Raw genomic sequence first — 15,107 nt, 5'->3', positions numbered from 1 at the left:
TGTTTTCTTGGTAGTACAGCATGATTGCTCTCCTGAATGTCCCTCTGGAGGATGAATATCTCTGAAAATGTACAGATCTCTCAACTGTTATTGAATACACTTTAAAAGATGCAACATTGTGCCTTTTAGAGGTTGGCTGTACTTTTACCACCCCCCCAGAGACCAAAGGCAGCCTATTCTACCCTGTTTTTAGCGTATGAGCGCTCCACTACTGTAATACTGCAATAGTTTCTTCATTAACCCACACTTTCCCTCCTAATTATTTTATGTGGTAACCAACTGCTTGTATACTAACGGTGTCCAAACCGATTTGTGCTGTGAGTGAGTCATTTGGTAAATATAGGGAATGACAGCACTGACTTTCAATTTGGGCTCAGCTGTTTAGCAGTCTAGTTGGAACACACAAACACATGAACATGATGACAGATGCACACACACACACACACACACACACACGCACACACACACACACACACACACACACGCACACAGCTGTCAGTGGTTTGGGTGTTCAGAGTAGATATTTGAATTCTGCAGTGCATACATGTAGGAGATGAAACTGCAGCGTGCAAACATGGCATGACATGAAAACATGGCATGACATGAAACCATGGCGTGGAAATAGGTCATATCATAGGTAGTACAGCGTTTGAACTGCCTCAACTGTTATTGCACCGATGTATCAGTAGATGAGACCTGCTTTAGCTTGACAGCCAGAAAGGCTCCCCAGATGGTAAACAGAAAAATGAAATTATGCCCTGACCATACCAGATTGTTAGTGTCCACAAAAGGCTGTTAGTTCCTGGTGTTTTTGTGGAGCTGAGCTGCAGTCAGGACTACCTTACAGCTCACTGTCATATTTACACCGTCAGATTTATTTTGGAGGAGTGAAAAAAGCCCACCCCCCCCCAATTCCCCTGCCCAAACACAGAGACATATCTGTTTACTGGAGAGAGAGCGAGAGAACAGACGGTAAGGCCACAGGTACATGTGCATGCATGTGTGCTGGCGTGTGCCCAACCTTTTCCTGCGTGTGCGCGTGCATGGGTGTTATGTGCATGGGTGTTATGTTTGTTAGTGGAGGGGAAAAGTGTCACCGGGTGCTTTAGCCCCGCCACAAACGCAACTCCTCCTGACATCTGTGAGTCAATTAGCTGACTGAAGAGAAAACATCCCTGCCCCCTCTCTTCCACACCCACCCTTCCCTCCATGCATCCCTTCCTCCACCAAACAACTCCAACAAGCCAGCCAGCCAGCCAGCCAGCCAGTTAGGTAGTGTAGCATAGCAGCTCCTGTCTGCCCTGCCTGGTGTGAGGCACTGGGGGAGGGGCGCTAGTCAGGGCCGGGGGTGGGAGGGTAGTGGGGGTGATGAGGTTGGATGTCAAGAATGTGGCTCATGGTCTGCTCTTTTGTGTGTTTTGTGCAAGATGAATAGGCCCATGGCAGGCTGGGGTGCTAGCCGGCCACAGCTCCCGTTGACTTGTGTGTTAGAAAAGCCTGAAGGCCCTGGCCTGCCCCTCTTGAAATGAGACAGACGTATAATGAAGGCTGCTGGGTGAACAACTTAAACGCCCACTACATATAGAAATAACTATTTCAATGTCTTATTTCCTCCATGGCTCATTCTTGTCTCAATATTGCATATCGCTTCATTATCGCTCTTCTCTTCTGTCTATCTCTATCTCTCTGTCCATGCCTCCCAGAGCCCCCTATCAGGAAAGTTATTGTTTGCTAAGCTGGTGTGGGGGCTGTTCGTTTTTATGCCTGGTGCATCCCATATTCCCTTCCCCATTCGTCCCCAATGCCCTCCATGTCCTCGGGCTACTGCTATGGAAATATGCTTCAGTCACATTGCTAATTATTTAAGAGTTGTCACCTCATTAACAGTGCTGGGAGATAATGAATGATTAATAGGTCATTCTTCACATCGTCACTGTGTTCTCCCACACTCTCTCCCACTTCCTTCTTCCATATAGCTACTTGTTTGTCAGGTTGTGCTGGCTCTTGTTGTCTTGTGTATGTTTCCCCCCCACAATCCTGCACTGCATGTGGACGCTCACGGAGGTAACTGGAAACGTCATCACTGGCTGTAAGGCAGGAAGTGCAGTGAAGGGAACATGATTAGTGTTTGTGTCGACAATGATCCCTCAGGGTGGTAAATGCTGGGGAACCGTGTTGCTTGGAAATGCAGGCAGTGGGCTAGTGGTCCAGATTGTAAATGACTGACATTGCTTGATAATGAGCCAAGATTGGATACATAAAACCAGGGAGTCAACTCCAGTTGGGTTTGTATAGCTTGCATTATTAAGTCAGCGTTGGGGTGTCTGAACACCTGCAGGCACCAATACTACTTATCATGTCTGTGCTATCATGATAAGTACGCTGGGAATGCTCAGCTGGAGTGGGGAATTTGTGTCAGTGGTTATCTGGTGCCTCAGATACCCCTTCATGGTCTCGACTATCTCAGCTAACAGGAACGTTGCATTCTTTCAGTCATTACGACAACTCTTTTCCTGCTACCACTGAAGGCCACAGTATGCTTCAACAAAGTCATGCCACATGTCATCTGACCATGTTTGATAGCAAAATTCTGAATCGCTACACTTTTACTTGGGGGGAAAAAAGCCTGCTGTCACAGAGAGGGGAGGGGTTGAAGAATGTAGGATGAATGAAACACATGGGGATAACAGAGCATAACCCACCAGTCTCCCCTCTGAGGCAATCACAGTGTTGTGCTTGGTTGTACAGAAGTAGTAGTGTGACGAATGACGAAACAGAGCTTGAGAAAGAAGTTCAAACCCTGCCTTATGTGTTGGCCATATTGTCACATTGTCTGTGTAAACTACAGACCCAACCCATGTCCTCTTCAAGTATTCTAAGACTAAGGCATTCAGAACAACTAGAAACACTTATGCCTTCCAACGTGGTCTTAGGCCATGTCCATACTACTCCGTTTTCATTTGAAAACGCATATGTTTTGCTACTGAGCGTCCACACTACGCCGGCGTTTTCGAGCACCGACAGAGAGAGAGAGAAAGAGAGAAAGAGAGAGAGAGAGCGCGAGAGAGAGAGAGAGAGAGAGAGAGAGAGAGAAAGAGAGAGAGAGAGCGAGAGAGAGAGAGAGAGAGAGAGAGGGAGAGAGAGAGAGGGAGAGAGAGACCCGCAGCTTTGTGATATGTAACAGTGGAACACAGTTAACTACCCTGAGCATCAGTTTGACTATCTTGTAATTTTTCATACATTGGCCATATTTTTAATATACCGGATACAGGAATGTTGTGATATTGATTTCAATTTCAATTTTTTCACACAGACAAACTATGAGCCCATTCTTACCAACTCTATTCTTGGATCTTCTATATTTGTAGTTTGTTAAGTCTTATAGAGATCAGGCCTTCTAGGGCTGTTCAAGTGGGACGAAATAAGCATGTAAAAACAAACCAATCAAGTGTATCACCATCAAACAGTAAGAGGCCAAAGTTGTTTTAAAGGAAACACTTCATATGGAACAATCACAAAAGTTTTTGGAAAGCTGCTTTAATGTGGTACCCTTCGAACACCCCCCTACCACACCAAATCACTACTTTCACTCAAGTCTCACTCCCACTTGCGGCCTCAGGTCCATGAGTGGCAGTTACCAGGTTTCTCCCCCTCCCTCCCTTCCAAAGTCTCTCACCCACTTCTCTACCACAGCATGTTTGAGTCAGACCCTCCCCCGTTAGCCTTGACTCAGGCTTATTGCTCCCTCTCAGCTGCTCGGCTGAACAGTGACTGTTGATTGGTGGTTGAGGCGGAGAAGGAAGCCTTGGGAGTATTTATAGAGACTCTCTCATTTACCAGAACAATAACAACCCTCCCCCACACTGAGACAAGCAAACTGACTTTTGGTTTCACATCTCTGGGGAAATGTGCATACTAGGACACACTTTGTCCTGTGACCGTCAATACATATTGATGTTGTCAAGCAATTATAACAGAACAGGTTGAAAGTGACTCATAGGTCATTCATGTCTGGAGTTTAAAAATGTAGAGAGCAAACTTTACAAAAAAATTTACATTTTATGTTTCTAGTGTTAAGGTAATCATGGTAGCATGATTTTTACAATTAGAAGTAGCAGAATACATAGTTTTAAGTATTTAGAATTAAATTTCCGACTGGAGCATTAAACACACTAAAACACACAGGTATTAAAAGCACATAAAGTGAGTCTTTGTTTTATCTGAGATGAGCAAACACCTTGTATATCAGGAATGTTAATACTGATGCAAGCAAAACTATCTTAAGAACACAGCAGCACTTCCTGACTACTCAGCCATATGGCTCCACCTCTAAAGTCACATGGCTGTACCAGCCATGAGGCTCTGAACATTGCTAACATTGCCAGTAATTACTGGCAGACACAGTGTTGGGAGGATTAGTCAGGTAGGTAGGACTGAGTCAGCTGGTCTTAGTTGATGGGGACAAAGATAAAAGATGACTTGGGTGATCAGTCCAATGTCCACTGGCAGATGATTAGAGTAGCTCATAGAGCTGCCTCTCAGTTTGTCCATCTACTTGTCTGTAGACACAGGATAAGCCATTCATCACAGCCTGGAGAACATAGAAAGTGCTATTACTGCAGAGTGAGTTCGTTCAGCCACTGGCCTGGGTTCAAATTTAACAATACTATCATAAGCACACTGGCTGGTTTTGGGTGTTAAGTTTCTATAAGCTTCTCCTCTACCAACTCACAGAACCAAGGATAACGCTGTCAGTCAATGCATCATCCTGCTGGCAATTTCTCTGTGCAGAACATCAGACTTTCACTCCACTACACTCCAGTGAGCGCCTTTGTGCCAGGGGGGCTCTCCACACACTCCAAGACCCTGTTGAGGAGCAATAAACATTGGCCTCTGCGTCTCTACAGACTGTTGGCTCCCTTGAATTCCGACGTAGACGGCCTGAAAGTGGCAGCTAGATGTTATGAGATCTCCATGGCCAACTTCATAACAGCTAGAAAGGTTGCTAAAGTTGGTACAGTCCACAGTGGGAATTACAAGTGGAGAGCCTGGGCAGATGATGCACAGACAGAGTGGGTCGAGTTCTACACAGTGTTCCGACATAGAAGTTATTAGCTACATGTCACTAAAGTAGAGTCAACGAGGAATGCTGAGACCTTTCATATAGGAGGAGCTCATCATAGGTTGTAAAAGCTCATACTGATATGCTGAGAACACAAATAACTGAAGCTGAGCTACTAATTCTTTAGACTCTATTTAGAGCGTGAAACCTGTGTGAAATCAACCAATCCTGCAACTGCAGCATTTTTATTGCATGTTTTACAGTGTGGCACAGGGGTGTGTCCAAGCTGGGAATGGAAGCAACACTTCCAGCCTATTGCTCCTATAAACACAGTCACATGAATTCTCCCTCTCTCTCTATTACTCTTTATCCTTGGAATAAAAACACACACGCAAACAAAAGCGTAGAAGTCAATAAATGGCTCAAGGCAAGGTGTGTGGAGGCTCCGCTCCAAATTATAGACCATAGTTAGAGATGTGAAACATATACAGAAAAGCAGCCTATAAGGGACCGCAGTATACTCCATCTAATTACAACAACGCAAGTCTGTTCAATGGATATATAATTACAAAATGCATATCTTCCACTACAATCATGGCTGATTGCAATTTCATGCAAATATCTTGAATTTGAAACAGACGCAGTGATGTGATTGGTGAGCTCCAGAAGGTTTGGACACATTGCCTACGCTCTCTAATGCAAATTACACCATTAGGAGCTTTTGGCCCTGGGATAAAAATAAAGAGTGTTTTGATGCATTTTAAAATACGTGTTTGTCATATTGTCACAGACTGCAGTAACCTTGCACAGAAGACACGCTCCACTAACAGAGTGCTCGTCACAGAAACTTGATTGTGTGTGTTTTTCTTTGGACTGACTGGCTGGGTGAGTTTCTCAGATAGCACCCACACCTGGGAGTGGCTTATTAACACTAGCTTAAAGTGTCTGGACAATGTCAAACAATGACAAATGTCTGCCAGTGGTTGCCCATTTATAGTTGAATTCCCAGGACAATAGATTGGCTCGCTCTCCCAAAGTGGTTCCATTCATTTGCAATTGCAGGCAAGAGGTCGTTGTCCTGAAGTGGGCAATCAAGAGACGCGTGCATCTGCAGAGTGGAGGTACACACACACACAGAAACATACTGACACTCCAGAATCCACAGTCCATACACGTAAACCAGGCGAACACACATCCATGCCCAGCAGTGGTTACACTGCGCGCTGCAGTTAGTGTGGCCTAGAATAGCACACGGGCTACATTCCTCTGCCCTCCCTCCGCTGCCTCACTGAGGCGGACACACAGCAGACTGGTGGGTCACATGGACAAACAGTTATCTTGGAGATGAAGTGCACATGCACATACCAGGGCAACACTCATGCTGCGCACGCACATAGGCCAAATAGATGAGTAGGTGCAGACAAGGTGGGGAACACGGAATTTTACACTAATGCTGTATGACACAGACTGGCAGATATGAGCATGCATGCTGACTCCTACATACATGCACGAGAAAACTAATATTCCTATCTATCTATCCATCCATCCATCCATCCATCCATCCATCCATCCATCCATCTATCTATCTGTCTGTCTGTCTGTCTGCCTATCTATCTATCTCTCTCTTTCTCTCTCTCTCTTTCTCTATCTATCTATCTATCTATCTATCTATCTATCTATCTATCTATCTGTAAAGGAAATCTGAAATTAGTAAAAGTTATGTTTTTAAAACAGCAGCAGTTAGCCTACTTTGGAAGACAAACAAGATGTCCAAATATTCTTTGAAAAAGAAGCAGCGGGGAGGGGGGTATTTAAATTCGCTACTGTGTCACAGCTCTCCAACAGCCCCTTTTTTTCTACGCCCATGCACAATTATATTAAGTAGGGCCAATAGGAACAAAGAAGAGGCAGGACCGAGGCTCCACCTCTCCCCGACTGCCTTCCTCTGAGCTTTTTAGATGTACATAATCCCTGAGTTGACCCAGAAAATAGGCAGTCGTTTCAAGATCTGATGCGGCAGTCTTTGTGCACACCGTCCCCGCTTGAGCATGAAGCGTAACCCTGTGGAATAGATACTGTAATTCGGAGGAGCGTTGCCTTGCAGAGGAAAACTGTTTAAATAGACGGAGCCGGAGCAAAGTCGCGCAACTTTGTGAAAACGTAGCGGATACGGGTAAGTGGTTTTCCTCGGATGTATTTGTGAGAGACATTGGGGTTTTGGTCTGTGGTGGTCTCCGGGGCTGCTGCTCCATTGTTTGCATTCCCATGTTTCAAACTCGAGATCTAACCAAATGGATAATATTACGCTACAGTGTTCTTGTATACACACGTTGAAACAAATCGGCACAAAGTGATCGGAGAAAACCGGAGCCTTTGTTGGATTTGATGCCCTGTTAGAAATGTGGTGATTCAGCTGTTGGGGAGATGTTGCATGATGTCAGTGTTCTTTGTTGCAACCTTACGTGCGTAAAATGTAACAAGATTGTTTCGGCCTCAGCTAACATGCAACATTTAATGGGATTTAAGCAATGCACTATGCGATGCACGCATTTTTCTCCGTTTTGTCGATCCCGTCGAGCATGAAATCTCCGGCTGAAAAAATAAATAATAATCCCAAACATTGCACGTTAACCTGTAATTCCGACCTGGGCGTTCATTCCTTGGCACAAAGAGGGGAGGTTTTTAGGAAGACCCAACACACGAGTAAGATTTTCAGGGGTCGCCAATAGGCAAAACAACCGTGCGGATATTTTTTTGGTCCGGAAGCGTTTCGGTGGGTTAACTGTGACGTTACAAGGGAAAATGTATCTTTGTTTCTTTTTGAATGAAGGTGAATTGTGCGATCACTATAAGAGAAGTCAATTGGGTATGAAATTGGTTTGACCCACAGCTATGTACTGCACATCTCACACACATGGTACCACTGGCACAATCATTGTGTGTCTTGATCAGTGACTGGTTAAAATGGACAGCTACATATGCTCATGCCATGATTCCAGCTGCACCTCCCTTTTAAATGTTTTTACTGCCTCCAAACATCACGTCTGACCCGTGCGATGATCTAACAGTGTCTCCTCTCTGTTCATAGACAGGAGGCATGGCAGACCATCTGATGATGCCCATGAATCACAGCTCAGCGGGCGCCAGTCTCCACGGTTACAGGATGGGCATGAATGGCGGCCTGCAGGCAGGTCACCAGCAGCATGCCAACCAGCAGGGCATGCGGGCGCTGCCCAATGGCCAGATGATGCACTACGGTGGCGCCCAGGCCAACATGGAGACTGCCATGAGGCAGCGGCAGGGCATGGTGGGCGGACCCATGAATGGACAACTGAACGGGGCCCAGATGGGTCACCACCAGATGACCTCTGGTAACATGATGTATAATGGCCAGCAGCAACAGCATCACCCTCAGCAGCAGCAGCAGCATCACATGCATCCACAGCAGCAGCAGCAGCACCAACAACAACAGCAGCAGCACCAGCAACAAGCTCAGCACCCGCAGCAGCAGCAGCAGCAGCAGCAGCAACAGCAGCAACAACAACAACAGTTCCTGAACGGAGGGTTAACGTCCCAGCAACTCATGGCCAGCATGCAGCTGCAAAAACTCAACACCCAGTACCATGGGCACCCACTGGGACCTATGGGTGGGAACCACATGGGGCCCACGACCCAGTACCGCATGAACCCGGCCCAACTGGCTAACATGCAGCACATGGCCGGACCAGCCCTGGCCCTGAACGGCATGGACGCGGATATGATTGACGAGGAAGTTCTGACCTCGCTGGTCATGGAGCTGGGCTTGGATCGGGTCCAGGAGCTGCCTGAACTCTTCCTGGGCCAGAATGAGTTTGACTTCATCTCAGACTTTGTCAGCAAACAGCAGCCCAGCACCGTTAGTTGCTGAGAGGACCTGGTTTTCAAAAGGGGCGAGAGAGAGAGAGAGAGAGAGAGAATTGTCCAGGGTGGATGAAGAGTGCTTCATCTCTTCACTTTTTATTTAGTGAGCACATCCCTGTACAACTAAGCCCAGTTGCGGCGCAGGATGTATAGATGTATGGATATCCACAGGGAACACACAGTGCTCGAGTCTCACATGTGCGAGTGGCCTGAGGGTGGATGGATTCAAGGCAGAGTTCCACCTCTCCCATTTCCTGGACATGAATGTAATGAAGAAATGCAGAAATTCTTAAAAAGCCACTCTGAACAATGCTATGACACTGTGTAGCCTCCAAGCCTGGACTCCATGACAGTTTACCAGTAAAAAGGTGTATTTATTTATTCCTATCTGAGAAAACTGATATAAAGAACAACCACCATCTCCATTTTGAGAACCACGTGGTTTTAACTTTTTTTTTTTTTTTTTCTGAGAGTAGGATGGGGGAGACATTTTAAATTAAGTTCTCTTCATGATTTTTTTTTTTCCCCCATTCTATTTGGCCCAGTATTTAAATAAGCTCAGATGACACGGTCATCTAAAAAAGAGCCTGTATTTTCTATCATAAGTCAGACCCGATAGAAGAACAATGTCATCTCATTTGAATTGGGGCCTCATCCAGATTTTAAAAAATGGTTCACTTTTGGTAAAGTGTCCTTTTTTTTAGATGTAATGTTCTCAAAAAAATCTACTGCTTTTACTGTATGAAGCTGTATAACTCCAACATGTCCACACTGTTGTGTTCTATTGGAGGTGTAGAACCGCCTTAATCGCGCAGATTCTTATTTATTGGTTGTTTATATTGTCCCCTTTTTTTGTGGTCAAGATGGGGGGATGGTCTTTGTGAAGGGGGTTTTGAGGATCAATAAAGATGGCCTGGATAGAAATGTGGCCTGCTTTTCCATTCATTGCACAGTTCTTCCCCTAGGCAGTGGAGAGCTAGCTAAGTGCTTAAGTTAACCTGTGGGTGAAGGGAAACCTCAGTTTCTTTCCAGTCTGGGATGGAAATGTTGAAACAGATAGAATATTTATGCATTTATGGGGGATATATACGCTACTCCATTTCTCCTGGGTTTTCAGTGTCCAATCTTTTCTTTAATTTGCCATTTTCATTGCTAATAAGGCTACTGAACACGAGTGACATACAGAGATACTGACATGTTTCCCTGCTGGTTAGCTGAAGAAGAGCAGTATTATATGTCAGTGTACATCTGATATTGCATCTCTGGTAGCGGTAGCCAAACGTGATTCACCATTCAACGTTCTAGCTTGGTGCTTCTCCAAGCCCAAATGCCATGCACTGACATAATAAGTGGTATACATGTTTGCCATAATGGCAAGATATTCAGTCAAAAGATTGGTGGGCTTATGAAACAGTAATTGAACAATATTGTTTTTCTCTACAGCAACACAAACATGTGTTTCTTTTCTGTGGGTAAAGAGTAATGTGAGTATGTGTGTGTGTGTGTGTGTGTGTGTGTGTGTGTGTGTGTGTGTGTGTGTGTGTGTGTGTGTGTGTGTGTGTGTGTGTGTGTGTGTGTGTGTGTGTGTGTGTGTGTGTGTGGTTGGGGGAGGTGATGACCAAAGAATGCTTACCGTGATGGGGGTTTAACTGACTTAAAGCTTGTAAGCCCTGCTGACTCAAAGACAGTGCTGCTTTTTCCCAACTCTCTGGTCAGAGAAACCGACTACTGGCTCTAAATAATAACAAATGACTTATGCAAATTCAGAACAGCTCCTCTCCAGTCTAAGCCACAGCCAGTTGGAGGGGTAAAACAATTTTCCCCATATAATTACATTCATTATGAAACGAGGGTAAAGAGATTCTCTGCGGTGGGTGAGTTTGTTGGATTGTCATGTGCCTGCGGGTTATGAAAGCGCTTGATTGAGGTCATGTTGGGAATGTCAACGCCGCATCTAGCTTTTCACATTGTCAACAAATGCATCTTTAGTGAGTAACAAGGGGGAATGAGAACACTGTTGTTTGTAACCAGGAATAGTGTTCAATGATTGTTAAATTTTATTTTTTAGTCAACTCTGCTCTTAAAGCAGCCTCCTATACTCTCATTTGTCCAATTGTGTTAGAGGCTGATGTGCTAAATTCGAAACACCGTATCATGGATGATCCAAACTGAAGTATCCTGGCCTCAATGCAGGCTTGTTTCAAGTAACAGAGACTAGCTTAAGGGTGTGTATTTTCTTGGCTTTGCACTGTCAAGAGAATGGCTCGCAAGTAGGCCAACAGCCTTGGCACAGTGCTTAGTAACGGTTGCAGGTCCCTTGCCCAGTGCCAATCTGGTGAGATGGTCTTCTGGTGTGAGGCACATGGGGCGTGTTGGCACACTGTCAGATCTCTGTCGCCTCATATATCTCATAATTGTATGCTGCACTGTGAGCTCCTTGTTTAGCCCCAATTAAATGCAGAGGTTGTGTTTCTTGATTGTGACTCCATAGACGAGTGGTTAACTCCGCTAAACTGCCCTGTTTGCTCTCCCAATCCCTTGTTATGACTGCCGCCTGCCTCACAGGGGCCGGTCTAGACGCACGCTAAGCAGGGTGGGACACTCTGAGACATTTACGGTTACTTCTCTTCTTCTTACTCTCTCGTTTTCAGCCCACCCACAGCAACCGCTCAATACAACAGTGTGTCTTCCTGTGGCAGCTTGCTGTTTTTCTCAATATAAGTCAGAGACCAAAAGCCACATTCTGATAGAGCGGCAGACAGGCAAAGTGAAACAGGCGAGACATGAGAGGGAGGGGGAGACCGAATGTAAGGATCTCTCCTGTTCACATTCACCAATTAGGTGGAGTTTTTTTTTTTTTAGGCCTAAGGGATTTCTGAACTGGGTTTTCCCACTAACATTTTATGTTTCCATTTAAAACCCTTCAATACACATCACGCAAGGCATGTTAAATGCAATCCAGATAGCATTCCCCTCTTCTGCCATATGTATGTGTATGTGTCTATGCATTGAGCACTGTCTAGATTTACCCTTTCCAGGCTTTGGTCCAGCTGGTGCCAAGCCTGGGCTCGTGGTAATCTCAGACCCTAGCGCCAATGATGGATAGGTGGTAATTTGCTGTTGTCACGCATGGCCAGGACTTCACATGCGCACACAGACACACTATCACAGCATCAGCACACAACCTGATCAAACAGGCTAACTGGGATACATCAGTATCGGTGTGGAGTCAGGGGGAAGATAATGGATTTTTTTTTGTGTCATATCTGGTCATTGTGATCCTTACACCTACAGTATTTTGGTAGATCATGGTGGATCACATGATGGGAAAGTACATCCAGAAATTAGTACTTGATAAAGATGTACTGGAAATTTGCAATTTCTTAACAGCATGACTAAACTGAGCGTTACCTCTGAGATTTAACAAAGGAGTCACACCAAGAATACCCAAGTGTGAATAACTGTAAAGAAAAGAGTGAAATACGCAGTGAAAGTGAGACACAAAGTGAGAAGACAACTTGAGTTATTTATTGACAACAAGGGGCATGTTTCTCTCTGTGTGAATATTATGTAAAGAGGGCACATGTTTGAACTTGTCTGCTTTAACAAGACAATTTGAAGGTTTTTGGCATGTTTTATCATAAGCTTGTGTGTGTGTGGCTGTCTATAGTGGAGAGGGTGTGTGTGTGTGTGTGTGTGTGTGTGTGTGTGTGTGTGTGTGTGTGTGTGTGTGTGTGTGTGTGTGTGTGTGTGTGTGTGTGTGTGTGTGTGTGTGTGTGTGTGTGTGTGTGCTGGCAGGGGGTAAATAAACAGCAGATCCCTCAGGGCACAGTTCATTCAGTTGACTGGACATGTTGCTTAAGCCAAACTTCCTGATTTTCTAGCTGAACAGTCACCTTGCATCTTCACCTGATATGCTGCTACTCTTCCCTCCCCTTGCTTCCACTTCCCAGAGTAAAAAAAACACTAACATATTCCAGATCTTTCAATGCAACAGGCTCTGGAAAACATCAGTTGTTGCACTGTTGGATTCTGCTCCTGGGCATTTTAGTAAAGCTCAGCATCTTCTAAGTAACAAAACCTTTCCTCTTTCTCACAGGAGGGAAAAAGCAACATAAACACATCACACTCTCTTTCCCAGAACCACACGGTTTAGCTGTGTCTCAGTAATTGTTTTGTTTTCCACATGTATCCTGCTGAGGAGGCTTTTAAATGCAGCCGTGTACCTTGTGAATACAGCCTCCAAAGGTAAGTTGCTGATTTTGGCATGTCAGGGCAGGTGACACAGAGGTTGCCTAGTGACTAGCAACTCCTCCTCTTACCCCCTCCCTCCCCAAATCTGGAGTTGAATGGTTTGCCAGCTCTTTGAAGTGGAAGGGGGGGGACGTAAATAATTTATGTTCCTGCACACAGCTGACACCTCTCCATCGAGCCGGCTCAAACACACCAAGGTCTCCCAACAATGTCTAACGGTGGTAAATATTTAAGGGTTGTGTGATTTACACGGTTGAGTCGAACTGAGCGGGGCAGCGTTTTCGCAACAGTTGTGCAAAATGTTGGTTTCTTATTTGTTAGTTTTACCAGGTTGAAAGGGTTTTTATTATGTAATTCAAACTGTCATAGAAATACGCTTAAATTACCCCTCAAACTCCTTTATTTTGCAGTTTGATTTGTCAAAACTTGCCATGCTGATTATAAGGAGATACAAACATTTAACAGCAACTCTTGTGCAATGTAATACAATCCAAATCTATAGCAAATATTCCACATTTGTCACTTAAAATATTACATTTTTGTTGACAGTGCGTCAGCAAGATATTACTGTACAATATAACGGAGAGGTGAATCTGACACTCAAAGATTGAACATTATGAGCTTCACAATGGAAGTACTTTGTCGGAAGGCTTTTTCAGGAGTTCATAATATCGTGTTCACCTCCTGTACTGGCGATTTTATTGGACTCAGGCTTGTTTTATGTGAGCAGGGAAATTATGTGGGCTTGCCCGAGAGAGTTACAGGTTGGTAGGTTAGAATAGAGGGAAGCAGTATTAGCACAGGCTATGTTCTGTACACAGTGTCTTTGTGAGCAGGGCTTTAAGCCTGCATGCTAATCTGGTGACAGTGGCAAGCACACGCTACAAGAGACAGAGTAACAGGCTATAGGCTGGGGGTGGAATTAATACAAGAGAGCAGTTCTTGTGAGGCTTTGTGTTATCCTGCTGTTAAAATCTCCTTACACTGTAATATCAATGTGTAAATGCTAACATATGCATGTCATGTCCACCTGTGTATTTGTTGTATTTCTGTGAGTGTTTGTGTGAGATCCATGCTATTCTTTTTTTTTTTTTTTTTAAACTCCCGGATAGATAAAACCCACGCTGCCGTATGACCAACATTTTCCTTGTAGGAAAATCCCGACATTAGCCGGCCCACACCATCTGTAGCCACGAGGCTGATCAAGTTGGGATGAGGGCTGTCAAGACAACGTTCTTAGCCGATATTATCTCCAAATCAAAAGTCACCGTGGACAAGCAAGCCAGCGGCCTCATCCGGAAAAAGTAATGAAAAAAGATTTTTGCACAAAAAAAAATCGTAGCTAGAGACTGCGGCCCGTGTCATGTAAAGCAACCATAACTTTTTGTTTAAAAAAAAAAAGGCTCTTTGGGTTCCTCTGAGGTGTGATCACATTTTCCTTTTCAATCCATTCCTCATTATGTGGTGCTAAAACCCTCAGAAGTTTTGTTCTACCACTGACCAATAACAGACAAATGTGTCCCATACTGAAGAATGTGTGGAACTCACTGCATTGTAACAACAATAATAATAATCATATATAAACAAATATATTACAAAAGAGGAAACATGATTCAAAGATTAGCCTGACAATTTCAAAGTCAAGTACATTCAACTGAGGCCAGAGCGACTCTCACCCCAAAGCACCTCAAAGGCATGCTGGGGATTCTGGTATCCGCCAGAGAGAAAGTGGTTCGCTGAGCACTTTATTTTTTCGTATTGTTTCTGTCTAAATGTGCCCGCAGAGTGCAACATGCCAGGCTGGTTCTGCAGAGAATACGGTACTTCCACGCCATAACAAAAGAGATCTGAGAAAGTCGTTTTCTTCTCTCACAGTTGTGACTGATCTGTA

General features: G+C 44.7%; 1 protein-coding gene across 1 annotated transcript; it reads left to right on the top strand.

The window, feature by feature from the left end:
• Positions 1-7,022: 7,022 nt before the first annotated feature.
• cited4b (Cbp/p300-interacting transactivator, with Glu/Asp-rich carboxy-terminal domain, 4b) lies at positions 7,023-9,907 on the top strand. The gene is made up of 2 exons (XM_068736262.1): positions 7,023-7,235; positions 8,151-9,907. The coding sequence occupies exon 2, from the start codon at positions 8,160-8,162 to the stop codon at positions 8,967-8,969; it is 810 nt and encodes a 269-aa protein (XP_068592363.1). The 5' UTR covers positions 7,023-7,235; positions 8,151-8,159; the 3' UTR covers positions 8,970-9,907.
• Positions 9,908-15,107: the final 5,200 nt, after the last annotated feature.

This window comes from Cebidichthys violaceus, unplaced genomic scaffold (genome assembly GCF_023349555.1).
Source record: "Cebidichthys violaceus isolate CVI_PGR_0920_01 unplaced genomic scaffold, fCebVio1.0.p SCAF_7, whole genome shotgun sequence".
In the NCBI taxonomy this organism is placed as follows: domain Eukaryota; kingdom Metazoa; phylum Chordata; class Actinopteri; order Perciformes; family Stichaeidae; genus Cebidichthys; species Cebidichthys violaceus.
The sequence above is the reverse complement of the archived record's forward strand: the minus strand, read 5'-3'. Positions and strand labels throughout refer to the sequence as shown.

Coding starts and splice junctions, on each gene's coding strand:
- cited4b (XM_068736262.1), top strand. CDS start 8,160: ATGGCAGACCATCTGATGATGCCCATGAATCACAGCTCAGCGGGCGCC.